Source organism: Cricetulus griseus, chromosome 4 (genome assembly GCF_003668045.3).
Source record: "Cricetulus griseus strain 17A/GY chromosome 4, alternate assembly CriGri-PICRH-1.0, whole genome shotgun sequence".
Lineage (NCBI taxonomy): Eukaryota > Metazoa > Chordata > Mammalia > Rodentia > Cricetidae > Cricetulus > Cricetulus griseus.
This window is the reverse complement of record NC_048597.1, coordinates 104,278,049-104,305,769: the sequence shown is the minus strand read 5'-3', so window position 1 is coordinate 104,305,769 and position 27,721 is coordinate 104,278,049. Positions and strand designations below refer to the sequence as shown.

General features: G+C 46.4%; 3 protein-coding genes across 4 annotated transcripts in view; 1 reads left to right on the top strand and 2 right to left on the bottom strand.

Annotated features, from left to right (window-relative positions):
* The window catches only part of Tctn2 (tectonic family member 2), a 31,056-nt gene extending 30,018 nt beyond the window's left edge, over nt 1-1,038 (bottom strand). The window contains exons 1-3 of the mRNA XM_027413896.2: nt 858-1,038; nt 585-692; nt 6-82 (exon numbers count right to left, since the gene is read on the bottom strand). Coding sequence (XP_027269697.1) covers nt 6-82; nt 585-692; nt 858-939 — 267 coding nt within the window. The 5' untranslated portion in view covers nt 940-1,038. The remainder of the gene's footprint in view (nt 1-5; nt 83-584; nt 693-857) is intronic.
* Nucleotides 1,039-3,304: 2,266 nt separating this feature from the next.
* Gtf2h3 (general transcription factor IIH subunit 3) lies at nt 3,305-18,533 on the bottom strand. Of its 2 annotated transcripts, none has more exons than XM_027413899.2 (13): nt 18,401-18,533; nt 16,447-16,529; nt 14,851-14,957; nt 14,589-14,755; nt 12,381-12,443; nt 11,029-11,058; nt 10,740-10,768; nt 9,857-9,931; nt 8,487-8,540; nt 5,475-5,543; nt 4,149-4,284; nt 4,003-4,039; nt 3,305-3,919 (listed from the first exon to the last, which is right to left on the bottom strand). In XM_027413899.2, the coding sequence occupies exons 1-13, from the start codon at nt 18,411-18,413 to the stop codon at nt 3,850-3,852; spliced, it is 933 nt and encodes a 310-aa protein (XP_027269700.1). In that variant the 5' UTR covers nt 18,414-18,533; the 3' UTR covers nt 3,305-3,849. The 2 variants fall into 2 exon arrangements, with proteins under 2 accessions (XP_027269700.1, XP_027269702.1); XM_027413901.2 differs by having other exon boundaries at nt 16,447-16,526; nt 18,401-18,503.
* Eif2b1 (eukaryotic translation initiation factor 2B subunit alpha) lies at nt 18,495-27,545 on the top strand. The gene is made up of 9 exons (XM_027413902.2): nt 18,495-18,604; nt 19,294-19,395; nt 19,769-19,905; nt 20,008-20,124; nt 21,994-22,106; nt 23,898-23,966; nt 24,782-24,857; nt 26,336-26,461; nt 26,902-27,545. Exons 1-9 carry the CDS (start codon nt 18,592-18,594, stop codon nt 27,064-27,066), a joined length of 918 nt encoding a protein of 305 aa, XP_027269703.1. The 5' UTR covers nt 18,495-18,591; the 3' UTR covers nt 27,067-27,545.
* The last annotated feature ends 176 nt before the right edge of the window (nt 27,546-27,721 follow it).

Sequence of the window (27,721 nt, the reverse complement as noted above, 5' to 3'; positions counted from 1 at the left end):
CTTACCACACCGGGGCTCACAGTAACATTCCAATCTCCTGTCTCATTGCTGAGACCACCACAAGTAGGAACTGGCAACACTCCTGAGGGATAAATTAGAACGCAGGCATCAGGCTCTGGCAGCTAAGAAGTCGAGAGTCCTAGGATGGGAATCCCCACAGACACTGCATGAGACTAGTCAGGCAGTATGTCTCCTCGTTTGTCGATGGGATAAAGAAATCCTACTGTTCTTATGAGAGCACAGAGATGTTGTGGAGAATCTCGGGGGTGGGGGTGAGGGCTTGCTCAATGAATACTGGCCACTTTTTTCTTTCTTTGAAAAATAAAAAATAAAAAAACAAGCCCCACTATGCAGACCAGGCTGGCCTGGAACTGACAGATCTGCCTGCCTCGGCCTCCTCAGTGCCGGGCCATGCCTGGCTTGTTGGCCACTTTTATTTTGAGCTCCCGTTTCCAGAACCTGTACATGGGGCGTCTCTGCTCTACAGCACACAAAAACACTGCCATTCTTCCCCACCCCTACTCTGCTGAAGGCAGCAGCTCTATGGGCAGCACCCACGCTCCCAAGAAAAGCCAGGCTCTCACCTTTCTCGACCTCCAGGGGAGTCAGAGACACGGTGACATCCTCACTGCTTCCAACCAGGGACGCGCTGACCTCGGGGCTGGACATTCGGATGAAAGGTGGGATGAAAACTGAGAGAGAAGGAAGGGTGCGGGCTAGGGTTAGCCAGTGCAGAGCCTGTGCCTGGGGTGCCTGTGCTGGCTGGCTCTTTAGATGGCCCTGGCTTCCGACATCCTAGGAAGGAGCCCCAGATTCCCTCAGCCTGGACCATGCAGGCCACACCCTGCCATACACACCCGGCTCCCCACGCAGCGGCCTCGGGACGTCCTGCAGCAGGAGGAGCCCCCACAGAAGGCTGAGCGGCGACAGAGACCCCATCCTGGGGCCGGGTCAGCCTCACAAGCCCGCAATAGCCCCGAGGAGAAGCGGGAGCCTTCGCCGCACGGCCGACGCCATATTGCCAAGCTGCACGCCCGCAGCCATGGCAACCACCAATCGGTGACGGGCATGTCGTGATTGGCCCGGGTCAAGAGAGCCTGCTTCTGCCTGTCCAGCCACAGTATCAATAGCTATGGCAACCACCAATCCATGATTGCTTCAGAGCAGGAGCTCCTGCTCTCCAGTCCTGGCCCTGCCCACCGGGCCTCGTTCGGTTTTGCAGCTCTGTACTCCCAGTGGACATCGTCAGTTCTTTCCATCCCAAATATCAAGATACCACACTGCGAGGCTGGAGAGATGTCTCAGAGGTTCAGAGCACTTGCTGCCCTTGCAGAGGATCAGAGTTCCCAGGGTTCCCAGAACTCACGTGGTGGCTCACAACTTTCTGTAACTATAGTTCCAAGGGATCTGATGCCCTGTTCTGGTCTCCTTAGTCACTACATGTACATGGTGCAAATACATACATACATGCAGGCAAACAATCAGACACGTTTAGTAAAACTTATTTCTATCAGAATTGTAAGTGGGTAGGGGAGCAGAGAGGTATTTGTGCTCTAGATCAGTAATTTTAAAGAATTCTAAAGACGTAGTTTGCCAGGCTTATGTTGGTTCTGCCAGGCCACCGTATGCCATTTCTGGAAGACCACTGTACACTACACAACATCCCGGGCATGGTTCTGGGTACTCCTATATCGAGGTCATACTCTGCATCTCATGTTTTCTCTATGGTGACACCAAGTGCTCTATGAACAAAGCCAGAGAACCTTAGAATATTATCCCAAAGTGTCTCTTGCTTAGTTACCATATTCAAAATCTATGTATTATTGGTTTGGCCCAGGCCATGTTCTGGGTTTCCTTCAATCCCAGCCAAAGATGATTCATTACCCCCAGCCAGTGTCATGCAAAATCCTCCAATGGTAAAGGCTAGTTAAAGCTGGGCAGTTCACACATGCCCTTAATTAAAACTTGGTCCTCCCTTCCAAAGCCAGGTAAGCAGCCACTTCCACCCTCCATTAGCCATAATGGCTTGGGCTGCCCACTGACACCTCAGGCTGGTCTGTGATCAGCAGTGGCTCTACAGCAATAGCTGAAAGACCTGTGTTTGCCACTGCAGCCTTTGCATGTAGGCCCTCCAGGCACCAGCTGTAGGCAAGTCTATGCCACAGTTCATCTTACAGAAAAAGGCAGGGACAGTGCCACAGTGAACTGAATGGAGACAACTCATGAGTCAGATCTATTCTTCAGCCATGTGGCCTGGGGATCAGTCAGGTCACAATACCTGCTGAGCCATCTTGCCAGCCTGCTGATTTTTTGTTGTTTGGGTTATTTTTATTCCATGTGTACGCATATCTGTGTACCACGATTTTTGCCTGGAGCCTGTGGATGCCAGAAGAGGGCATTCAATCCCCTGGAACTGGAGTTACAGACTGTTGTGAGATGCTATGTGAGTGCTGGGAATTGAACCTGGGTCCTCTGGAAGGTCAGTGCTCTAAAAAAGTTTTTAGTAATTAAAAAAACAAAACAAAAAACTGCTCAATGCAAGCCAGGTGGTGGTGGCACACCTCTAATCCCTGCACTCAGGAGATGGAGGCAGACAGATTTCTGTGAGTTCGTGGCCAGCCTGGTCTACAAAGTAAGTTCCAGAACAGTAAGGGCTGTTACACAAAAAACCCTGTCTCAAAAACAAAACAAAAATGCTCAATGCAAATATCTAGAAAAATACTTCAAGGAAAATTAGTAAATATAAAAATAGAATTTTTATTGTTGAAATTACAAGTGTTTCTATTGAACTAATTTACATTTCTAGTATTCCCAGTTCTCCAATATTATTCTATTAAAAAAAAATGACAGAATTATACAGATAGGACAGATAGTTCCTTTTCCCCTGTTAAGTGGCTCTCTGACCCCGCCAACAATTCTTTCCTTGTGTGTCTGATAAACTTTACTACAACCCAGTGCTCACTCTCCTTGTAGATTTAAACTCAGGTTTTATACATTTTTGGTGGAAACCATCACTAATAACTTTGGTTAACTCTGCAAATATGCTGGTGTATCAGAGGAGTATAGAACAGCTAACCCTGAAGGGAAGACCTGAGTCCATCGAGTTCATGTACACTTCACTACTGGTTTTTGCTTTGTTTTTGTAAACAAGGTGGCAAGATGCAGCCGTAGCTGGTTTGAACTTACTATGGAGACCAGGCTGGCCTCAAACTCTGCTCCCTGAGTGCTGGGACTGAAGGCTTGTGCCTTTAGGTCAGGTTACATTTGAATATAAAGGAAATGTTCATTTTCTTAAAAGACAGGATGTGTTTGTGTGCATATGTTTATCTCCCAGGTAAGATCTGAACCCAAAACCTTCCTGAATCAGTCTTCCAAGTTCAGGATTCTAGGCATGTACCACCTGTCCAACCAAGACACTCTATCATAACTGCTAACGACACAACGCTGGTCACTCTCTTAAGTGCATTCTAACTTCACACACTGCCCATCTGTAAGTACAGAAGAGCCAGAATCTACCATGATAAGCTTTGACAGAGGACCATTTAAACACAAAATCCCAGGGGGGCTGCAGCTCAGTGGTGGGTACTGGTCAAGGACATGCCAGGCTGGGGTTCAACAACCAGCCCCAAGGAACAGAGCAACAACAAACAGAGCAGTACCAGCCAGGTTCTGCCAAGCAACTGCTACCTTAAAACAATAAACAGAAAGTCCTAACACTGTGCTTGTCCCCCTTTACAGATAACATCAGAGGCTTGGGGAGCACTTCAGCTCCACCCCACAAGCAGGGATGAGAACAGTTTTCCCCAGGGAGTTGGCTGTGGTAAGAGATGGGGACGCATGTGTTGTTCATCACAGAGACACCTTCTGTTTCTTTTTCTTGGCCTTCAGTACAGGAGGGAGGGAGATCTTAAAGGCTGTCCTGCAAGGAGAGAGAAAAGAAACATTTCAGGGCTGGGAGCTCTCAGGAGCCCATGCCCACTCAGCACCTGTGAAGATACTCACTCGCACGTGGTGCAGATGGGGCTGAAATTGCAGAAAACTGTTAAAAATGCAAAAGAACAAAGAAATAAGGATTTGAAAACCAGATCACTTTCTGTGCTGCCCCCTCCTCCAATACAGACAGTAAGAAAAAGTACACATCAGCTTACTGGACAGACACACGGAGCAGACATAGCCAATCTCAATGAGACTTCGATGACAGAAGCAGGCAGCCCTGTAGTCCACATGGATCGGAGGCGGGAGGATTAGCTGAGATCGCTGATCTTGATCCGGAAGAAAAACCCACTGTTTAAAAAATAGAAAGAACAGGAACTTTTTTTTTTTTCCAAGACAGGGTTTCTCTGTGGCTTTGGAGGCTGTCCTGGAACAAGTTTTTGCAGACCAGGCTGGTCTCGAACTCACAGAGATCCGCCTGCCTCTGCCTCCCGAGTGCTGGGATTAAAGGCATGCACCACCAACGCCCAGCTTAGGCAAGGAACTTTTAATTAAATCACAGGAGGAAAACTGCAACAGTCCAGACACACAGACACACAGACACACAGACACAGACACACACAGACACACAGACACACAGACACACAGACACACACACACACACCAGCCTTAGCCAATCAGCACACACACACAGCAGGCTTAGCCAATCAGCACACACAGCAGCCTTGGCCAATCAGCACTGAGGAGAATGCTAAATAAGGACTGTCCTTTGGGGCCTGCAAGATGGCTCAGTGGGCTAAGGTACTTGGCACCAAGTCTAACGGATGAGCTGAGTTCCATTCCTGGGAACCATGTGGTAGAAAGAGAACTGATACCTGCAAGTTGTCTCTGCCCTCCACATGCACTCAGTGGGAAGCATGCACACACACACATACATAAAATGCAAACAAAAACAATTTCTGGGGCTGGAGAGATGGCTCAGCAGTTAAGAACACTGGCTGCTCTTCCAGAGGTCTTGAGTTCAATTCCCAGCAACCACATGGTGGCTCACAACCATCCATAATGAGATGTGGTGCCCTCTTCTGGTCTGCAGGGATACATTCAGACAGAACACTGTACACATAATAAATAAATAAATATTTAAAAAAATAATTTCCTTCAACGCCTGCTAAAATTCATTTTTATTCATCCCACAATTATCTAAAATTGTTTTTTTTTTATTTTATTTGTGTGCTTGTGTGTGAGCACATACATGTGGTAGTCAGAAGACAACTGGTAGGGAGTTGGTTCTCTCCTTCCACCGTGTGGGTCCTGGAGATGAACTCAAGTCGTCAGGCTTGGCAGCAAGCACCCTTACTTACTGAGCCACTTCACACTTAAGCACTGTGTGCTACATAATCACATGACCTCTGCAAACAACTTTCAGAGTTGAGAGATCTGGAAGTCCACCCTCCTAGGCCTGGGAACTCTGAAGCCACTCTCTGCACGCAATTCCTTCCCTGGGATGCTAGAGGTGGTGGGCTGCCGCCACTGTAACTCACCAGTAAGTACTGCAGGAGAGAAGGCATCTGAGGCACCTTCAGGTACAATCCCCCTGTGATGTCACAAGCCTGCAAGAGAGAGGGGTTACTACCAAAGCAGAACCTCAGCATTCCCAGGGGAGTGGGTTCATGGGGACTCCACAGGTCTATAAGGTCAGCTGGTATGAGGTTCGTGTACTCATTACCATCCATGCTACAGACACTAGCACACACCTGTGCTCGATTCCCAGGCTATGAGACAAATTGTGTCTCCCGAGGTGAGCTCCTAGAGCTGCCGACAGACAGGACACCCCCCTGGCAGCATCACTCTCTGCCCTCTGTGCCATGCAGCATATTCTGAGTTTCCCAATGCTTTGCTTTAAATAAAGTTTTCTTGCTAGTTTTAAAGAGGGAAAAGAAGAGCTGGTGGCCACAAAACTCATGTTACATTTTATAATTTCTATGACAATCAAGTGGGGTGATGGGGAAAGAAAGCTGACAGAAGGCAAGGGCCAAGCCTAGGCAGCAAGGGGACAGCAAGTGCCAAGGCACTTGGTCACAGTAGGCCAGGTTAACTGTGGTTTTGGGCAACACCAAGGGGTCAGTAGGGGGCCCAGAAGGAAAAAAGAGAAGATGTGGGGTGAACAGAAGACCACAGTAAGGACTTGGGTATTAGCCAAAGTGTGCTGGGACTTTAGGGATGGGGGGTGGGGTGGGGGTGGGGGGTATGGGGCAGTTAAGCAAGGGAGTAACACAGCCTTTCTTATGCCATCAGCTACTTTCCAACTCCCAAGATGACAGACTGGATGGTAGAGTAAGTACCAGATGTCTGCAGGTCCCACAGACTGGTTAGCTAGGAAAGAAGACAGGAGGTGGGGTTCAGGATCTATTCCGAGGGCAGATTCAACCAGATCACAGCGATATGGAAGGAGAGGAAGATAAAGAGGAAAGCCAGGCTGACTGCCCAGAGAATCATACTGTACTCAGAGATGAGGCTCAAGTTTGGGAGAAGCCACTGCACAGAAAAAGCAGGAGCTCTGTTCTGACACAGTGACTTGCCATGTCTGAGAGGTGCATGTGCACTCCAGAAGAAGCCTGCCTGGACTCAGGTATCTTAGTGAGGAACAGGGTGCCAGAGGCAGCTTTCTGTCAGAGTCGAGATCTCCAAGTTAAGGACACTCTGAGAGCTGAAACAGGCAGCTATTAATCAGGACACCTTGAGAGCCTAATAGTGAAGTGCAATGGGAGCTGCAACAGGGTGCATGCAGAGACACAGGGTGGCCGAGGAGCTAAAGGAAGGCAGCAGTTACCCTCATCTGAACATGACACGTGACAAAAGCACTGAATGTCACATGGCACCCACAGACAGGACTAATTCCTATATTGTGTTTCATCCTCACAGGGTGGGGGCCCTAGATTTTAAATAAATGAATATGTAATTAATTCTTAGGTATCTCTAAACAGTTTCTTAACACCCATTCTTATGCAAAAAAAAAAAAAAAAAAACCAGGATAGGTGGTGGTGGTACATGCCTTTGATCCCAGCAATGGGGGCGCAGAGACAGGTGGATCTCTGTGAATTAGAGGCTAGCCTGGTCTACAGAGCAAGTTCCAGGACAGCCAGAACTACACAGAGAAACCCCATCTCAAAAATAAAAATATATTGCATGCCTACTGTCAAGCAGAGCCTAAGCAGCAGCCAACCTCAGCACCCTCGGACCAGTGCTCTATCTCATTCCCTCAGCCCAAGCACCAGCCTAGACTCAAGGCTGTTCTCTCCACTCCCACCCCTATCTGATTGGCTGATCTTCAAGGATATAATTTTTTAAGGAAAATTTGAATGGGGAAGGGATGTTAACAATTTTCTTTACATATATGATTTGTGTGTGCGTGCACAGGCAAACCACAGCACACAAATAGAGACCAGAGGAAAATGTGAGGCGTTGGCGCACTCCTTCCAGCATACGGGTCCCAGGAATGTAACCCAAGTCATCAGCTTTGGGTACAGGCACCATTAGCCACTGAGTAATCTCACTGGCACACAAATACTTCTTAGTCATCCACAGCTTGCCGATTATTTCAGGTATGGGTACTTTTACCCTCCTCCCCATTCTGGTAAAATTAAAAGATTCAGTTTCAAACTTCTCTCCAAAAGCAGTATCTAAAGCAGGAAAACTGCCATGAATGTGAAACCAGCCTGGGCTAGAGTAAGAGCTTACCACCCCACCCCAAAGCAACATCTTGTTGTGGGATATCTGTACACTGTGTGAAGATGTGTTGCTGTGAGTGGTATAATAAAAGGCTGAACACTCGAAGCCAGGCAGGAGAGTATAGGTGGGACTTCTGAGCAGAGAGAGAGAGAACTCTGGGAGGGAAGTTCTCCCGCCAGACTGGAGGAAGCATGATGGGCAGTATGAAGATGAGGTAATGCCACATGGCAGAACATAGATGACTATAAATGGGTTAATTTAAGTTATAAGAGCTAGTTTGGAACAAGCCATCTAAGTCGACATGTCATTATTTGCACGCTAGCAGTGCCAATGAGAAAGTATAACTACAACATCTAACAGTAATTCCCAAGACATATATGATGCAATGTGTAGAATTTACATTTTCCTTGAAAATTAAATTATTTCCTAGTAAATTTAAGGGGGGAGGCATGGTGTCACACACTTTTTAATCTCCACACAGGCAGGCAGAAGCAGGCAGACCTCTGTGAATTTCAGGTCCAGTTACAGCTATATAGTGAGACCCTGTCTCAAGACAAATAACCAGAAACAGATAAAAATCCATTTTAATTACATATTAAATTCAATATAACCAAGATACCCTCTCTGTCTCTGCAGTCTTACTCAGTAGCCCAGGAGGCTATCCTCAAATCTCATGATCCCCCTGCCTCAGCTTCCTGACTTCTGGGATTGCTGGAGTGTGTCACCATGCCTGTCAAAGGCATTACCATCCCTACAAGTAACTGATCCTCAGACCGTTCCTGTTGGAAAGCCTGGCTACTGCCATGCATTCCTTGAAAACATACCTGCTGGAGGAGCCCTGAATCCGAGTCTAGGATGCAGGCGTCAATGAGAATGTTCTGAAAGGAGCATTTCAAAACAAAGCAATGGTTATAGCTGGTTCAGACCTGCTGAACTCTATTCTCCTGTATCATTTTTTTGACACAGGGTCTCAACTCTGACATGGAACTTGTGCTAATCCTCCTGCCTCTGCCTCCCCAGTGTTAGTACAGATGTGTCTCATTTTGTGCAGCTAGACTCTATTCCTAAAATGGTCCCTATAACATGTTTGGCAATGCTGTAAAGTGGACCCTGAGGTATATTTGGCATCTGAAGCATCCAATACAGGTCCTAACTCCTGTATCCAAAGCCTGACCCCTTTTCACTGCCACATTCTCCATGCTGAAGATAATACAGGGCTCTAGTCATGCTGTATGTTGGAACTGAGGTTTAGAGAAGGGGGCTGGAGAGATAGATGGTGCAGTGGTTGAGAGCACTGGTCTCTCTTCCAGAAGTCTCTGATTCAATTCCCAGCAACCAGATCGTATCTCACAACCACCTGTAACTCTAGTTTCATGGGATCTGACACCCTCTTCTGGCTTCTACAGGCACCAGGAATGCACATGTTGCACATCTATACATGCAGGCAAAACACTTAAACACATTAAAACAAAACAGGGAAAGAAGATGATGTATCAGGTTATCTGAACATCTCAGTTATTTATAAAGTACACACCACACTACAATAAGAAGAGGCAGAATGGCACACACCTGTTATCTTAGCTACCTAGCAGACTGACACAGGTGCTTCTCAAGTTCCAGGCCTGTGTGGGCTACAGAGAGCTCATGTCAGCCTGGGAAGGTTAACAAGAGCCTGTCTCAATACAAAATGAGAATAGACTGGGGACACTCAGGTCATGTAGAGCTTGCCACACATGTGAAAACCTTGAGTTTTCACTGCCAAAAATTAAGAAAAGGGAAGAAGAGAAAAGAAGCTGAGGGTTGCTGTATCAAACTGTCAACCCAGAGATTCTTAGCCACATGTGGGCTAACAGGATGAGTACCATGACACCCAATGCAAAATCAAGCTTGAGTGCATAGCTCTGGGAACACTGCCCAGTCACAAGGACCCAGGACCCTAAACAGAAAAATGGCAGGTACCCAGTGTGGATTCTGAATCCCCAATCCACTAACAGGGCTCTTTAGCCTGAACACCACTGTGAAAGAATGACAGTGGTCACATTTTTTTTTAAAGACGGGATCTCTCTACTTAGCCTCAGATCTGTCCTGGAACCCTCTAGATAGACCATGCTGGACCCAAACTCAAAAAGGTGTGCATCACCACCCTCGGCCTCTGATTACTTCTTTCGGGGAATTAGTAAGGCTTAAGCCTCACCTGCTTCTGAGCAGCGAAGATGACATTCATGAAGTTCATGTACTGCAGTGCACTGTCCTCTGCAGCCTTGATCACCTGCAAACACAGCCATTAGACCTCAAGTACTTCCCACGACTCAGTGTGACATGACCTACTGCAAGCCACAGACAGTACCACTTCTCCAGTCCATCTTCCTACTTAGTACTAAACCCCTCAAGTGTAAGGTGACAGCAGGTCTTTCCTAGTCCTTGTTAAGACTGATGGGCATCTGTCCAGAGTATCCAGCATGCACTGGGAGGCCAGGGGACAACTATTGGGAGTTAGGTGTCTTCTTATATTTAGGTTCCTGGGGACTGAAGTCAAATCACCAGGATTTCGACCAAGCACCTTCACTGACTGAGCCATCTTACTGGCCCAAGAGCTCTTGATTTTAGAAATATTAATTTTCTATAAAAGTAGCAATGTTGAAAATGCTTTTCCAGGGCTGGAGAGATGACTCAGAGGTTAAGAGCACTGGCTGCTCTTCCAGAGGTCCTAAGTTCAATTCCCAGCAACCACATGGTGGCTCACAGCCATCTATAATGAGATCTGGTGCCCTCTTCTGGCCTACAGGCATACATGTAGGCAAAACACTGTATACATGATAAATAAATCTTTAAAAAAAAAGTAAAAAAAATTTGCTTTTCCAGATGCCTTTGTGAGACAGGTCTTACTGTGCAGTCCTGGATGACCTGGAACTTGATATGTAGATCACATTGTCCTTCAACTCACAGAGACCAGCCTGTGTCTCCCTCCTCCAATGCTGGAATTAAATGCATGTGATACCATGCCAGGATCTATTCCCATGTTTTTCAGCTGTCTGCAGTTGTGTATAATCTTATCAGTAAGTTGTATATAATCTTACCAATATCCTTGATTTCATCTCCTGATTATCTGTAAAGAGATAAAAACATAATTTAACAAACAAGGTAGCTAAAAAAGCATATGGGTTTTTTTAAGCAACTTTTATTTTATATTATTTTGATACAGGGTCTCACTATACAACCCTGACTGGCCTGGAACTTGCTATGTAGACAAGGCTGGCCTTGAACTCACAGATATCTGCCTGCTTCTGCTTCTAAATTCTTAAACAGCCCACCAAGCATGCAGCACTAAAATTAAAAGGTGATAGTTGTAAAATAATCAGTTCCTACCTTTAACTGCCTTGTTCATTCTGTGAATGTCTGGATTCATTAACATTAAGGAATATAAAAATTCTGCTTCACAAACATCTGCACTAACAGGAAAACAGACCTTCAGATTTTAAATCAGCCCCCTCCCATCTTTTGCCATGACAGCCATGTGCCTGGGCTTGGGTTCTGTTAACCATTCTGTACTCACCAAGGAAAGCATGACCTCTGCAAGTGAAGACCACAATACTAACAGCTGACTGTCCACCATCCTAGATACCAATACTGGGACCACACCCAAACCAGTCAGTCCATCCAGTGAGATGATGAATTTGAAAGCCACACAAAGAGGATCTGGACAACTGGATAAAAACTCCAGGTTGTAAACAGTACTCGATACCATTCACAAAAGCAAGGCTGAGAGTCCATGACACATGAAATCAGATGCCTGGAAGTCTGGCTGCCCTATGCTTCAGACAGGTCACCTGCTCACCTACAGAGTACCACTCACAGCTGGGCGTTGGTGGCGCACGCCTTTAATCCCAGCACTTGGAAGGCAGAGGCAGGAGGATCTCTGTGAGTTCGAGGCCAGCCTGGTCTCCAGAGCGACTGCCAGGATAGGCTCCATGGCTACACAGAGAAACCCTGTCTCAAAAAACCAACAACAACAACAAAAAAAAACAACAGAGTACCACTCACTAATTAAGTTGTGAGGTCAGTAAACAGCTTTTAAAATCAGTACTGGAGATGCCGACCAAGGAATAAGACCAAAACAAGCACCAGGCTATCAGAGTAAGAAGCAAGAAGCTGGAGAGATGGCTCAGTAGGTCACAGCACCGGCTGCTGATGCAGAGGACCTGGCTGGTTCCTAGCATATACCTGGTGGGTCACATCCACGTGTAACTCCAGTTTTAGGGGATTTAATGCCCTCTTTTGACTCCCATAGGTACCAGAAACCCACAATGTACACAGAGATGTACACAGGCAAAACATTCATTCTTTTTTTTTTTCAAGATTTATTTATTTATTACATATAAAGTGTTCTGCCTACATGCCAGAGGAGGGCACCAGATTGAATTGTAGATGGTTGTGAGCCACCATGTGGTTGCTGGGAATTGAACTCGGGACCCCTGGAAGAGCAGTCAGTGCTCTTAACCTCTGAGCCATCTCTCCAGCCCCCAAAACATTCATTTTTAAGATAAACAAAACAAAAGAAACAAAGGAATACCTCACCTGGAAGCAGCGCCAGGTTCTTCAAATGGTCATGGGAACAACCTGAGGGGCCAAAGGAGCTAGGGAACAAGGTCTAGCAGAAGCCACCAGTTAAACACCCTCACTACGAAAGACTGTTTTAGAATGCACCAGCATAAGGATACAGCAGAGGGCTTTGGCGAGGGATCCTGCTAGTAGTGTCTCTGTGTGCTGGCCCTTTATGTCACCTGCAGGTATTAAAGAGCACAAATGGGGGAAAGTCTGAGTCTTTTGAAACTCAAGTATTCCTAAATAAATCAAAAGAAGACATGTTTAAAGTGGATTTCAAAATAAAGAGACCAGTAACCATTAAGCCCAAGTAAGCTACTCCTCACCTCTTTTCAAAGTGTCCCATGCAAAATTTTTTATGGAGAGGAGAGGCAGAGATGGGAGTTGGTATTTAAAGTAAGAAGAGGGACTGGAGGTGACTCTGATTCAGTGTTTAAGAGCTCTAAATGTTCTTCCAGAGGACCTGGGTCCAAGGCCCAGCATCCATGTGGTGGCTCACAACCATCTATAACACCAGTTCCAGGGTTTCTGATATCTTCTTCTGGTCTTCACAAATCAGGCACACACATGGTGCATAGACACACATGCTGGCAAAACATCCATGCACATAAAGTAAAATAAACCAACCCAAAAGATAAAAAAATAAAGGACATGGAGTTTCATTTAGGATAAGGTTCTTGAGATGGCTGTGAAACAGTGTGTACACCTAGCCTACTCATCTGCACACTCAGGTTAAAATGGAGTCAGGTATGGAAGCCGACACCTTTAATCCCACCACGATGGAGGTAGAGGCAGCTATCTGTGAGTTTGAGGCCAGCCTGGTCTACACAGCAAGCTCCAAGACAGCCAGGGGTACACAGGGAGATTCTGTCTCAAAAAAATTTACTGCTTTGGAACTCAATGTTTTTTTGTTTTTTGTTGTTTAAATCTCTCTCTCTCTCTCTCTTTCTCTCTCTTTCTCTCTCTCTCTCTCTCTCTCTCTCTCTCTCTCTCTCTCTCTCTCTCTGTGTGTGTGTGTGTGTGTGTGTGTGTGTGTGTGTATGTATGTATGTATGTATGTATGTATGTACATGTGCATGAAGCTTGCAGAGGCCCAAAGAGGGTACTGGCTTCTCTGGAGCTGGAGTTAGGGAAGGTGTTAAGCCTCCCTACATGGGTACTGTGAACCAAACCTGGGCCCTCTATGACAGCAGCTGTTAACCTTTCAACCATCTCTCCATTACTAGAACTTAATTACTTTTTTAAGTTTACAGCTTTATGCCCGTCTCCATGATCTATTTGTTGAACAGTTTCTATTGTCTAAGACCATGGGGCCCACATGTCTGTCCCAGCCCTGGGACACTGTCAACCCCTTCTCAACCCTAGATTTCCTTTTTCCTCCAGGTGACTGCTGCAGACCAAAGGCTGAAAACCATGGCAGGTTACAGGGATGCTAGAGCCCCAAACTGGGAAAGGCACTTTTGACTTTTAAAATGACAACACTGGAGGGTGTGGTGATTTGGATGAGATGAGCTGCCACATGCTTAGACATTTGCATTCTTGGTTCCCCAGTTGGAGGAACTGTTTGGGAAGTATGGCCTTGTTGGAGGAAGTGTGTCACTCAGGGTGGACTTTATGGTTTCAAAAGCTCAAGCCATTCCCAGTTAGCTCTCAATCACAAGTCCATGCTTTTGAATTAGATGTAAATTCTCAGCTCTTGCTCCAGCACCAAGCCAGCCTGCTTGCCACTATGTTTCCCCCCATGAAGGTCAAGGGTTCTACCTTTTGTGACCATGAATCTGAAATTAAATGCTTTCTAAGTTGTGCTGGTCAGTGTCTTATCACAGCCATAGAAACATAACTGAGACAGACGGACTCATGAGCCTCTCCTGGCTGAGGAGCCATTAACAACTGATGGCCTGTGTGGAGAGCTTGGCTTTTCGTAAGGGTGTGGTCCACACCTATGAATATATGGGCAGTCTATGTGGATTTTTGTTTTTTAAAACAAAATCTCTCTAGATTGCCCTGGCTGTCCTGGAACTGGATATGTAGACCAGGCTAGCCTGGAACTCATAAGAGGTCTGCTTGCCTCTGTCTCCTGAATGCTGAGATCAAAGGCATTTGCAACCCTAGCCAGATTGTTTAAAAAAAAAAAAAATGGACATACATTTGGGAGAGGGTGAGGATAGGAGTTAGGAATAAGAATGGGGCTGGTAAATATCACCAAAATACATCGTAGGCATGTATGAAATCCTCAAAACAGTTAATATAAAAACCTTACATTTTAAAAACATACAGCAATTACCACTACAGGGAGATGACAGTGACAATAGCCAGGCTCTTACTCTTGGTCATCAGATCTTTGATCTCCTCGGCGATCACATCATTTGCTGCTGTCAACAGCTCATATTTGCCATCTTTACTCCCAGAGGGATTACAGTCAGGAAAGGGGTTGCCAGGGTCTCCGAAGAAGTCTCCAAGTCTGCCGTTCTTCCCCGGGTATAAGAAGCGACTGACAGGGTAGAAAAACCAGAATGTATTATACACATGTATGAAACTGTCAAAGACCTAGAAAGCAGCCTCCCACAGCAGAGCACTGGCTCCTACCTTTCCTGAATGTGACTGGCTATCACAGCCAGCTGGTTGGAGCGGTGCATGAACAGATGGGAATTTGCCAGCACCATCACAGCATCCATGCACTTGGATAAAGTAAACTGACAAACACGAGAAAAACAAGTCAGCTCCTGCAGAAAACGTCACTGAAAAACCAATTATTTATTACTTAGTTTTATTTACTTATATACTGTGGTGTGTTTAAGAAAGGGTCTTCCCCTGGGTGCCCTGATGCTCACTGAATAGCAACAAATGTCCAACAATTCATCTGTCTCTATCTCCCCATGTCACGACATGTATCACTGTGTTCGGATAGTCCTGACATCAGACACAATGATTCAACACTAAAAATTTCCTCAGCTTCACCTCTCCTAAAACCTGGAGCACAACGCCTGAGGGGAGGCGTTCTGACTTTAATGACACAAATCATTTATAGGTTAGAACATTATTTTTCAAATACTGGCATTACATGTAATGCCAGTAACCTAGGAAACCTTGAACTTAGGAGACAGAGGCAACTGGACCAGAAGTTCAAGGTCATCCTCAGGCTGTACAGCATGCTAAGGCCAGCCTGAGTTTCTGCATTGAAAAAAAAATAATAAAAGCACAATCAAGCCAGGAGGTGCGCACACCTTTAATCCCAGCACTCGGGAGGCAGAGGCAGTCGGATCTCTGTGAGTTCAAGACCAGTCTGATCTACAAGAGCAAGTTCCAAGACAGCCTCCAAAGCCACAGAGAAACCAAAAAAAGCACAGTTTTGTTTGTTTTAATACATAAACCGTGTTTCATCAAAATTTAAAACTTGGGTCAATGAGATGGCTCAGCAAATATAAGAACTTTGATGCCTGGGACCCACTTGGTGAGAAGAGCGAACTAACTCGAGACCTCTACAAGCACCCAAATATCCATACATATACACAAAAAATAAATGTAAAAAAAAAAAAAAAAAAAAAAAAAAAAAAAAAAAAAAAAAAAGACCTTGTCCAAAGACAAGGTCTGATGGGTTACCTCAATGGTTAAAGGCACTTCCCACAAGTCTGATGACCCAAGTTCAAGCCCCAGAGCCCACATGATTAAAGCAAAGAACAGACACCCAAAAGTTGTTCACTGACCCCCATATAAGTGCTGTGGCACACCGTAACCCCCACCCCATGTAAATATATAACAAAAGATGCCCACTCATACAATAGATATATCAACTGCTTAGAGAAGCAAAATAGCCAGGAGGCAACCAATGGCTGCCTGAACATGTAGGATGGAAGCAGGAATGATGGTCCACAGGTTTGAGAACTTCATGTGTGTCCTGAGAAGGAACTGTGGGGGCTGGTTATACAACTCCCTGGTCTGTACAGTACAACTGGTGGCTTTTACACACCCACAGCTTTCCTTTCTTGAGAGTGTATCCAGCAGCCCAGATGGCCAGAGATGAGCTTGACCTCCGGTGATCTGCCTGCCTCCACTTGAGTGCTAGGACTGGACGAGGGCCTCCACACCCAGCTTGTAAACACTCAATACTGCTTGCAGGGTAGTGGGTGGCATACAGACATACTGAAGTTAAGGAGAATCATTGGAAGGCTCAAGCCATCTTACCTGAGATCCCTTTAATGCTTGCTTTCCCCACCAAATCGGGTTGGTGTCAACTATGATAACCAGAAGATTCAACTCATCTTCTGCTAACAGGAACAAGAGCAACATTTTAAAATGTCAGCCTCATGAAACTGAAATACAGATAACATTCCTGAGGGTCAATCAATCACCCAGAGGCCTTCAAATGGTTATCATCCTCTGATGGATCATGAGCTCACCGAAAGGGCCAAGTTCCCTTAAAGGTTAAGGGCTGAGGACACAGCTAAATGATAGTGTGCTTGCCCTCTACTGGGGAAGTCCTTGGTTTGATAGCTGGTACCTCTTTAAAAAAAAAATAGGGCCTGGCGGTGGTGGCACTCTTGAGGCAAAGGCAGGTGGATCTCTGTGAGTCCAAGACCAGCCTGGTCTACAAGAGCTAGTTCCAGGACAGCTAGGGCTGTTACACAGAGAAACTTTGTCTCAAAAAACAAAAAACTGTTCAGACTGGCCTTGAACTTGGTAACCTCCTACCTCTTTAAGTATCTGGGATTACAGGCATCTGGCACCACACCCAGCCAAGAGCATACACTTCCAAAGGACAAAGCAATCCTGCCAGTGCCTGTTATCACGAAAAGCCTGGGTGCTCATGTAATAGCACAAGGCAGTGTTCACTTTACTGCCTCCTACCTTCCTTCCTGCATCCCCTGCTCCTTCTTAAGAATCACCCTGCACCTCTGGTTTCTGCAGAACTAAATCCTACTTGCTCTTACTTCCTTTCTAGTACCAAGTAGCTTGAGAAAGAAAACAATGGGTTGCCTGTCAGAAACGTGCACATGAAACACCTCTGCCAATTTCCTTCAGCCTGTGCCTCATTGGCTAAGAAGCCATGGCAGGCCTGCCTTTCTCACAGAGGTGGGAGTAACAGCTATGGTTGCTGAATGCACCTCTCTAATTACTCTTGCCCCCCACAATCCATTCTTCACACAGGAGTCAAAGTGATGCTTCTAATGTTATCCATCTAGATAATTCTGGGCCAGCGAGAGGGCTCAGCTGGTAAAGGCGACTGCTGACAAGCCTGAATGAGTTCAATCCCTGAGACCTAAACAATCAATAAGAGAACTATTCCCACAAGTTGTCCTCTGATTTCCATGAGCATGCTCGAGTGCACACACACACACTAATACTAAATCAGTAAATGCAAGAATCATTGGGAGGAAATGTAATTTAAAAGCTGTAACTAGTAGCTTAGAGTATGAATAAGAGCCTCCCACCTCCCTCTATCCTCCAACTGCCCAGTTTACTCTTCTAGGTTTAACCTCCCAGGATGTCTGTACTTTAAATGAACTTCATAATGTCGCTCAAGCCACAGTTGTAGTGTCTCCATCTTTCCTGAACTCCTAACGAAAGATAGTCCTCTTGAACTTAGTTGCCACACATCTGTCTTCATAGCCCTGGTGGCCTCTTGGAAGTAATTTCACCTGCCAATTGCCTCTCTCGACCCTAAGACACTACACACTCAAAACTTTCCTGTGTTGAGTTCTGTGCTGTAGTCTCCAGTTTGGAAAATAGTGTCCAGTACACAGGGGGCAATCCCATTATTCGCTGAATGACACACTGGGCATGCTAATGCGGGCCTGTAATCCCAGAACTCGGAAGGCTAAGGCAGGTTGAGCGAGCGTCTATATAAAAAATAATTAGGGCTGGGGATGTGGCTCAATTGGTAGAATGCCCATTGAGAATGCACAAAGGTCTGAGCACCACGTAAAATCGAGCTTGATCGGGCACGCCTGTAATTCCCTGCACTCCAAAGCAGACTGGAGGATCAAGAGTTCAAGGCCATCCTTCAGCGAGTTCTACGTGACACCCTGTCTCAAAAATGAAATCGCTGAGTGAATGGACGAATACACTGGCTGCTCGTCTAAAGACCAAACGCGTCCCTCCCAGCCATGCTCCGCGTTCCGGTCCGTGCCACCCTCACCGTCAGCAGCCATGGCGCCCCTAAGCCTCGGAGAAAAGCCGCCCACGGTTCGACGCGCGCACGACAACTTCCGGCGCTGGTGAGTGACGTAAGCCTCAAGCTGGCGGCAACGGAAATGATGCGTGAAGAGCGCGACACACTGTCAACCTGTGGCTTGCTGCCGGCGCGGTTGCGGGCTGCGGGAGGGAGCGATGGAGGACCACGGTGAGTGGGTGGCCGGAGCGGCGGGGACACACGGGTAGTCCGGGCTCGATCCGCTTCCTGCTGTCACTGCTCTTTGTGCCGTGGTCTGGGCCTCTCGGACGCTCGCAAACTGACTTCCCCACACGCTGTCCGAGCGTCCACTTCCAAAGTAACAGTGTGCAGGCCTCCGCAGCTCTGGTGTCCAGAAGGAAGACGCGTTTCCCTACTGGAAGATAGAAGGCATCTTTGGTTTGCTTGCCCATCATGGTTCTCAGAATGTTTTTGTTAAGTGAAAAAGCAAACGAATACACTGATTTTAACGAAAAAGTGAAGTAGGTAGAACTGTAAGCATTTTTACAATTGTGTTTATGCACATGAGTTAACGATTGTAGACTGCTCAAAGGCCTGCAGGAGAAAATAATAACGGGGCTGTGAGGATTCCCTAGACTACTAGCCCCTGGACTTGGTCTCTAAGTTCTCTGCCTTGCACACCAATAGCTTGTTTAAAATATGAAAGAGGTCTGTCCCTGCCAACAGTACGGAATCTTCTCTATCCCCGTCATTGTTTAATGTGCCCTGTAACTTTAAAAGCTACTTTAAAAAAAAAAACCTTTTTGCTTCTTATTCTTGAGGTCAGCAGTTGTTACAAAGTGCCCTAGCCTCATCTTGCTAAGTTCTTGTGATAACCCATTTTTTTCCTCTCTTCCTAGAGTTAATTGAATACTTCAAGTCTCAGATGAAAGGCGATCCTAACATGGCCTCAGCTGTAGCTGCCATCCGCACTTTGCTGGAGTTCTTGAAGAGAGACAAAGGTATAAAGAGTCAGCCTTGAATGGTCTGGGCCTTAGGACAGTCTTCAGATGACTTGTAGGAACGTGGACAGGGAGACATGCATGTTTGCCTACAGTCTCAAGCTCAGCTTCTGTCTCCATGTTCGCCCTTTCAGTCTGGAGGGAGCCCTCAGGCTGTCACTTAAAGGATTCCCATCCACCTACAAAATACACTGGGAGTCAAGAGTCAACAATACAGCCCTAGCCAAAAGGCTTAAATTATAGCAGTAATTTAGCTTTATAGATGAGAACCAAGCTCCTAGCTTGACCTAGATTCTGTGCAAATGCCATAGAGAATGTTCAGAACAATTCTGGTGTTTCTGGGCTATAGTGGTGCCTCACTTCATCATTGCAGGGGAGACACTCCAGGGCCTGAGAGCGAATCTCACCAGTGCCATAGAAACCCTATGTAGTGTGGACTCCTCCGTGGCCGTGTCGTCTGGTGGAGAGCTCTTCCTTCGATTCATCAGTCTTACCTCCCTGGAGTACTCTGTAAGCCCCCCCCCCCCCCCGGAGGCCCTTCTACTTCTCTGTCTACAGATCCTGTCAGCTTTCCTGGGATCTCCCCCCTTCATTTTGCTCTTTTCTCCCCAGGATTACTCCAAATGTAAGAAGATCATGATTGAGAGAGGGGAGCTTTTCCTCAGGAGAATATCCTTGTCAAGGAACAAAATTGCGGACCTATGCCATACCTTCATCAAAGATGGGGCGGTGAGTAGATGGCCCCCTTGTGCTGATAGAATCAAAAGCTTTGGAGTCAGGGTGCTGGGCCTGAAATCCTGACTGTGCCACCATGGACAAGACACTTCTCTGTCCTGCAGTTTTCTTGTCTGTTAATAAGGACAACAGCAGCTGACAGGTTTGGTGAGGCACAAATGAGATGCAAAGTGTAGGCAGTGCTCTGTAAACACAGGTACTATAGAGGCCAGTTACCATGAATAGGAGAAGAACATGGGACCAACATAGATGAGTCTTGAGTTTAATTTTTTTTCCGTTTTGTGGAGGTGGAGATGAAAACAAGGGCCTCAAGCATGCTAGACATGCTGTACCACTGGACTATAACCATAGCTTCTTCCTTAGTAAGCTATTTTTCTAAGAAGTATTTTTAATTACATTTATTTCTTTATTAGGTGTTTGTGTGGGTATGCACAGGTGCCACAGTGAGTGTGTGGAGGTCAGAGGAGTTGGCTCTGGGGATCAAACTTGGGTCATTGGGGTTATGTTAATGACAAATACCTTTACTGACAGAGCCATTTCACCACTCTAAAGAAGTGTTTTTATAGCCAGGCAGTGGTGGCACACACCTTTAATCCCAGCACTTAGGAGATAGAGGCAGGTGGATCTCCGGGAGTTTGAGGATCAAAGCTCCACCAAGAAAGCCTGTCTCAGAAAACCAAAAAGAAAAAAGAAAAAAAAAAAAAAGATGTTTTTATGATTGGGTTTGTAGTTAGTCCTCTAATCTGAAATGAGTCTGACCAGACCAGCTATTACCATGGTCATTGTCATGCATTTGAGCCAATATCAGCACTGGGTGGAGCTGTGACCTATCCCTAGTCAAGTGAGGAATGGCAGGTTCAGCCAGTCTTCAACTTGTCCACTCCACCGGGTAATAAAGCCTTCATGTTTTCTGAGCCAAAAGCACAGCCTTCCCCCACCTCAGCCTCCGCAAACCGTGCCTATATTTCTTGCATTATGGTTCTTAGATGTTGCCCTTGGCGTTACTGCATTTCCCACCTTTGAAGTATGCTGTTAAATATGTGACTTACTGGGAGGTGGAGTTGGGTTTGTGTTAATGGCAGTGTCAGACAGACCTGGGCCAAGTGGAGGCACAACCATGATACTACTCTGCTCAGTGTGTGGCCGTGGTGTGGGTTTCTCGCCTGCACCACCCACAGCTCTTAACCTGGGTCAACAGCTGGGTTAAAAGCAGAACTGCTGTGTCTTGAACCTTCGGGCAGATCACCCTTGGGCTTGTTAAATGAAGACTCCTCAGGTTCAAGATGAGGCCTGAGCACCTGTGATTCTAGTGAACCATGTCCACCACCTTGCCCTGTATAGTTCTCAGCATCCTAGAGCATAGGCTGTGTTCGAGTCCACACCTCATCATCTGCACCACAGACAGCTGTATTCACCCCACAGTGCTTGTCAGTTTTGGAAAATGTCTTAGCTTAACTTGTATATGGTTGTTAGATATTTATTAGGTTTTTGCCTCTTCTAGAAAAATCAGGTGGATTTGCAACAGTGGGACAATGTGACAGAAGAGGCACCTAAAGCCCAGTTGTCCTTCCACTATCAGTGGCCTCATGAAGCCAACCCATGAAGTCTCCTGGGCCTTCAGATGTACTGGCTTCTATACCTTTGGGTTCTGCTGGGGAGATCTGTGCTCTGCTTCTTGGGCAGAAGTGTTGAACTGCTCAGTGGGCTTGAACTTCAGTGGACTGTCAGAGTCACCCTCTGGGCTGTAGTTGATTTGTAGCATACAGGAGCTTCAAGTGCCAAGCACGTGTCATGTGATGGTGCAGGCATGCAGGCAATAGCTGGTTGGTAGCTTACCTCTGATGGAGGTTTCTTGTTCCATAGAGAATTTTGACTCATGCCTACTCCAGAGTTGTCCTGAGGGTCCTGGAAGAAGCTGTGGCAGCCAAGAAGCGGTTCAGTGTGTATATCACAGAGTCTCAGCCTGATTTATCCGGGCAAGTATCTTGCCACTGGCCAGTGAGTCAACATTGCCTTGAACCCATTCATAACTGTTCAGACCCTGGGAGGAAAGGTCCTGAGTTTGCAGGGGCACAGTGCAGGCTGTAGCTTTTTTGTTTCTTTTTCAATTTTTTTAAGAATCTCTCTCTCTCTCTCTCTGTCTCATTTATTACATGAAGAGTGTTCTGCCTGCATGTATGTCTGCAGGCCAGAAGAGGGCACCAGATCTCATTATGGATGGTGCTGAGCAACCATATGGTTACTGGGATTTTGCCCCGGCCCTTTGGGTCAGTCCACGGGAACCCTGGGAGAGGGGATGAGAATGAAAAGGGGCAAGAGACTGGAGAGACGGAGACAAAGACAGTATTCTTGTATCAAGTCTTGTTTATTAGACACATCAGAGGGCTTAAGTAGGGTGACAGGGTTAGGAGGCGGGAGAGGCTATTGTCCCACCAAGCAGGATGTGTTGCAAGGCGATAAGTCTGCGGCTGGGGCTCTCTTGACCACAGACATGGACATATGCTTTACAAGCAAATAAGCAGATGTAAAGAATCAGAAACTTAACTGGGCATTAGTTCCTAAAATAGTAAAAGAAGGCATAAGATATTATTTATTATGCTATCTTCATTCAGGGTCCTCTACAGGATTTGAACTCAGGACCTCTGGAAGAGCAGCCGGTACTCTTAACCTCTGACCCATTTCTCCAGCCCTTAATGTTTTTTCTTTAGGTAATTAAACCAGAAACAGCAGGAGACTGTATGAAAAGCTTTTATCAGTTGGTGATTGACAAAACCATCTCCAGAAAACACGACTTCAGTTGACTTCATTATCCAGGCTCCTTTAAGATTATAGTTTTTCTTTTGTTTTCTTTGTAGTGCTAAGGGGCGAATCCGGGTCCTGCCCATGCTAGTCAAGTACCCCAGAGCTGGACCTCCAACTCTGTAGTTTAAGAAATCGGTGCTAAGCCAGGCAATGTGATGCACACCTTTAGTCCCAGCACTTGAGAGGCAGAGGCAGGCGGGTTTCTGAGTTCAAGGCCAGCCTGATCTATAGAGCAAGTTCCAAGATAGCCAGGGCTACACAGAGAAACCCTGTCTCAAAAAACCGAAAGAAACAAACAAACTAGTGATGGCTCAGCAGTTAAGAGCACTTACTGCTCTTGCAGAGAATCTGGGTTCAATTCCTGCTACTCAAATGGTGGTTCACAACCCATTTCTAGGGGATCCTATGCCCTTTTCTGGCCTCCTCAGACACCAGGCATGTATGTGGAATGTCTGATACATCAGGCAAAACATCTATTCATATTGTCTTAGTTTGGATTTCTATTGCTGTGAAGAGACACATGACCACAGCAGCTCTTATAAGGGAAACATTTAATTGTGATGGCTTGTTTTCAGTTTCAGAGGTTCAGTCTATTATCATCATGGTGAGCATGGCAGCAGACAGGCAGACATGGTGCTGGCTACATACTGATCAGAAGGCAACAGGAAATGGACACACCTTCCTCAACAAGGCCATGCCTACTCAAACAAAACCATACCTCCTAGTGCCACTCCCTATGAACTTATGGGGGCCAGTTACATTCAAACTACCATACACATAAAATAAAAACAACTAGATCTTTAAAAAATTAAAGAACTTGGGTTCTCGTTTCCCTGGCCCAGAATCAGGACCTGCCCCTTAAGCCACTGAGGTCATAGGACATCTCTATCAAAATCAAGTTAATTCATCATGCATCACTGTGGGACTTTATTGGATTTTATCTAATGTTCTCATGCCACCTTCAGGAAGAAAATGGCCAAAGCCCTATGCCACCTCAATGTTCCTGTCACTGTGGTGCTGGATGCTGCTGTTGGGTAAGTGTGACTCACTCATGTATGCATGCTGGCTCCAAGCAGGGCTTTCAGATTGGAGTTTGAATCCTGTCCATAAAATTTGACTGAGTAGCATCTCCCTCTTAACAAATAGGCAGCCGCTCTGCAGCAGCAGGGTTATCACAAGGTCATGAGAGTACAGGAGATGGGCTGTGTGCCCAGCATTGGATCTAGGTTTGTGCATGTGAGTGGCTGGGGTCTTGTTTCTGAGACAGGCTCCTGTAGCCCAAACAGGCCCAGAACTCAACATCCCGAGTGCTGGAATTGCAGGCATGAGTGTAGTGCTCAGCTGCTCGTGTTTTCAGAGTAAAAGGCAAAGGTCAGGCTATCAGCAACAGCTAGGTGAACAGTGCACTCTGTGTCCTCAGCCATGGCTACTCAGTGACTCACTGGGAGCTTAGTCCCACCCACAAGGCCGAGGGAGGTCCCAGCTGGGTCATCAGTGTCTATCACTAAATTACAATGGTTCCTTGGGAAGCTTATTAAGGAGGTCAGTGGTGAGTTCCATAAGCATCTTCAGCAGTTCTTTCTGTCTTAAAAAGTGCACTGTGACACACCTATCATCCCAGCACTGGAAGGCAGAGGCAGGTGGATATCTGAGTTCCAAGACTACATACTGAGACCTTGTCTCAGACATTCTAATGTCCATGGCAAGGTAACTGGTAAAGGTCCCACGGCAGCTGTCTGTGGCAAATACCCTTCTGAAGATGCCAGCTGTGGAAGGAACTTACCATCATTGGACATTAACTAGAGCCAAGAAAAGTATGGACAGCTTTTCCTTTTGTTCATTTCCTCAGCTACATCATGGAGAAGGCAGATCTTGTCATAGTTGGTGCTGAAGGAGTGGTTGAGAACGGAGGAATTATTAACAAGGTGGGTACTGACACACTATCCCTGGACACCCCTGTGTCACAGCTTGACTGTGGTCAGCCTTCCTTTTTGGAGGCTGACCTTTGTGACATTTGCCAATTTACATACATTAGGTGCTTTTGTTTGGATCTGTGTTTTGACACAGGGTCTTGTATAGCTTAGGCTAGCCTCAAACTATGTAGCTGAGGCTGACCTGATCCTCCTGTCTCTGCCTCCCAAGTGCTAAGATTACTGGCATGCACTACCACACCCAGGCAAAATAGTCTCAGCTTGGAGTTGAATGACTCTGGATTTGTTTCCATTTGATTGAAGACATTCATCTCAGGGTTTCCTTACCTAGGAAACTGTCCATGACAAAACATCTTAGTTATGTTACACTATGCATGCACCATCCTAAGTCTTTGGTTCAGGGTCTTTTGGCACACTCACACCATGCTATCTGTCACTAGTGTGTTTAAAAGTTTTCTATTTGTCCCAGATGGCCTTTTTCCATGCTCCTGGGTCACCTTTGTCCTGTCCTGACTTCTCCTTTTCTAGGGACCACAACTAAGTAAATTCACATAATGCTCATGGTTTTGATCCTGACATTCTTCAACATTCTTTACTGACCATGCTGCCCCAGTATGCCCAACCACAGCCTGTGTCAGGACACTGACTATGCTCATGTTCACTTACAGTGGACACTTGGGCTTTCCCACTATTGGCTGTGGTGCGGGTACTGCTGAGACACTGGCCAGCACCTACTTTTCCCTAGCTGATGGTAATGGGCATCTGTTCATGTGGTTTGGGACTATTTATCTTAAAGAAAAAAAATGTTTTTCTTTTTTGGGGGGGTGGTGAGGTGGTGGTTTCAAGAAAGGGTTTCTCGACGGGCATTGGTGGTGCATGCCTTTAATCCCAGCACTCGGGAGGCAGAGGCAGGTGGATCTCTGTGAGTTCGAGACCAGTCTGGTCTACAAGAGCTAGTTCCAGGACAGCCTCCAAAGCCACAGAGAAACCCTGTCTTGAAAAACCAAAAAAAAAAAAAAAAAAGAAAGGGTTTCTCTGGGTAGCCATGACTAGAAGTAGCTTTGTAGACCAGGCCGATCTCAAACCTGCCTCTGCCTCCTAAATGCTGGGATTAAAGGTGTGCACCACTACTGCCTGACCCCTTTTTCTTTTTTCTTCCTTTTTTTAAAAAAGATATTTCTTGCTGACCTTGAACTCAGTATGTAGTTAAGCATGTCTTTGAATTTCTAATTCTCCTGCCTCATCCCCCTGTAATCCCTCTCCGGTTTACATGTGTCCCACCAGGGCCTGATTTATGCAGTGCTGGGACTTGAACTCACAGCTTCAGCATGCTGGACAGGCATTCTGCCAGCTGAGCTAAAGAAAACAAGCCAGTCTCAAAAAGCAAAGCAAAAACCCTTCTGGTTGCTGTGCCAGAGTTACCCTCACTCTGTGCTCACCTCGAATTTCTTCCATTTTCCCTGACTTCTCAGATCGGAACCAACCAGATGGCTGTGTGTGCCAAAGCCCAAAACAAGCCCTTCTATGTGGTCGCAGAAAGTTTCAAGTTTGTACGGCTCTTCCCACTCAATCAACAAGATGTCCCAGATAAGTTTAAGGTGAGTTTTATGTATTTGACAGAAAGTTCCTCACTTCCCATTCATTCCTTTTCCTCCAGTGTGGTTGGGCCTGGCCACATGTGTGGGCAGAATCTTTAGCACATAGCACTCTGTGTGCAGAGAAGCTGTGTGGTTGGCGGTGGAACCCCTGCCTTGGGATCAACTCTTGTCTTCTTCACTCCCATCTCTATTTTTCAAAAGTGACCTTGACCAGGCCCCTCCATTGTGGCCTCTGATTGCTTACGTGGGTGGGATGGTACCCTGTGGCATGCTGTCCCTCCCAGCCTGTCACATAGCCAGTTTCTGGACACAGGGCATTCCTGGTTTCTGGACACAGGGCATTCCTGGCAAGAGCTCACTTACTGCTCAAGCTACAGCCTCAGTAGTACAGACCCTGGATAGGAGGCCAACCCAGCTAACGCAGGCTCTTCTCTCCTCAGTACAAGGCAGACACTCTGAAGTCCAAGCAGACTGGGCAGGACCTCAAAGAGGAACACCCGTGGGTGGACTATACTTCCCCGTCCTTGATTACCCTGCTGTTTACGGACTTGGGTGTGCTGACGCCATCTGCTGTAAGCGATGAACTCATCAAGCTGTACCTATGAGCAGAGTCCACTCCAGCCAGGGGCCAAAGGGCTCACACTGCAAAGTGACACAGTCCTGGAGAACCCTTTTAACTCAGCTGTCACTTCTGAAACCTGTTCCCAGTTCTATAACCAAGCTGAAGCATCCTTCCGGTTTTCAGAAACTCACCGTCTCTGGAAGTACAAGTTAGATGACTGGCTGCAAAGCCGAGGAAGGACAGAGTGGGGACCCTCTACTCTCACCATACTCCAGGCTGGTTTGCATCAGTGAAAGTGATGCAGGCCCCTCTGCAGTGACAACCACTGAGGACATATCATGGGGTGCCTTACAAACAAGGCTGGAAACACTTGCTGCATCTGGCTTCAGGGCTTGACCCTCCTCAGCAGGGTCAATGTCTATAAAATGTAAGTTTACATTAAACATGTTTAGGTCCCAAACAGCTTTTGTAAATTAAACATGGGAACAAATCAGGATCTTTGCAAATAAATCGTATGAAATATTTGGATAAGGTATCACGTCAGTACAAGGAGCCCCAGGCCAGAAACAGTGTGAGCACAGTTGGGCATAACACCAGAAATAGCCTAGCAGCACTTTCTCAGGGTAGGATTCCCTTCCTGGTTTTCAGATATTTGCCAATAAAATAGCTCCAGAGTCAATTCTGAAATGTTCTCACCC

Bases quoted from the DNA above. Each gene is read 5' to 3' on its own strand.
- Eif2b1 (XM_027413902.2), top strand. The intron at 19,396-19,768 runs GTATAAAGAGTC...TCATCATTGCAG, and splicing joins GTTCTTGAAGAGAGACAAAG to GGGAGACACTCCAGGGCCTG. The intron at 19,906-20,007 runs GTAAGCCCCCCC...TTTTCTCCCCAG, and splicing joins TTACCTCCCTGGAGTACTCT to GATTACTCCAAATGTAAGAA.
- Gtf2h3 (XM_027413899.2), bottom strand. The intron at 14,958-16,446 runs GTAAGATGGCTT...CGTGTTTGTCAG, and splicing joins AAGCATTAAAGGGATCTCAG to TTTACTTTATCCAAGTGCAT. The intron at 14,756-14,850 runs GTAGGAGCCAGT...CTACCCTGTCAG, and splicing joins GCCAGTCACATTCAGGAAAG to TCGCTTCTTATACCCGGGGA.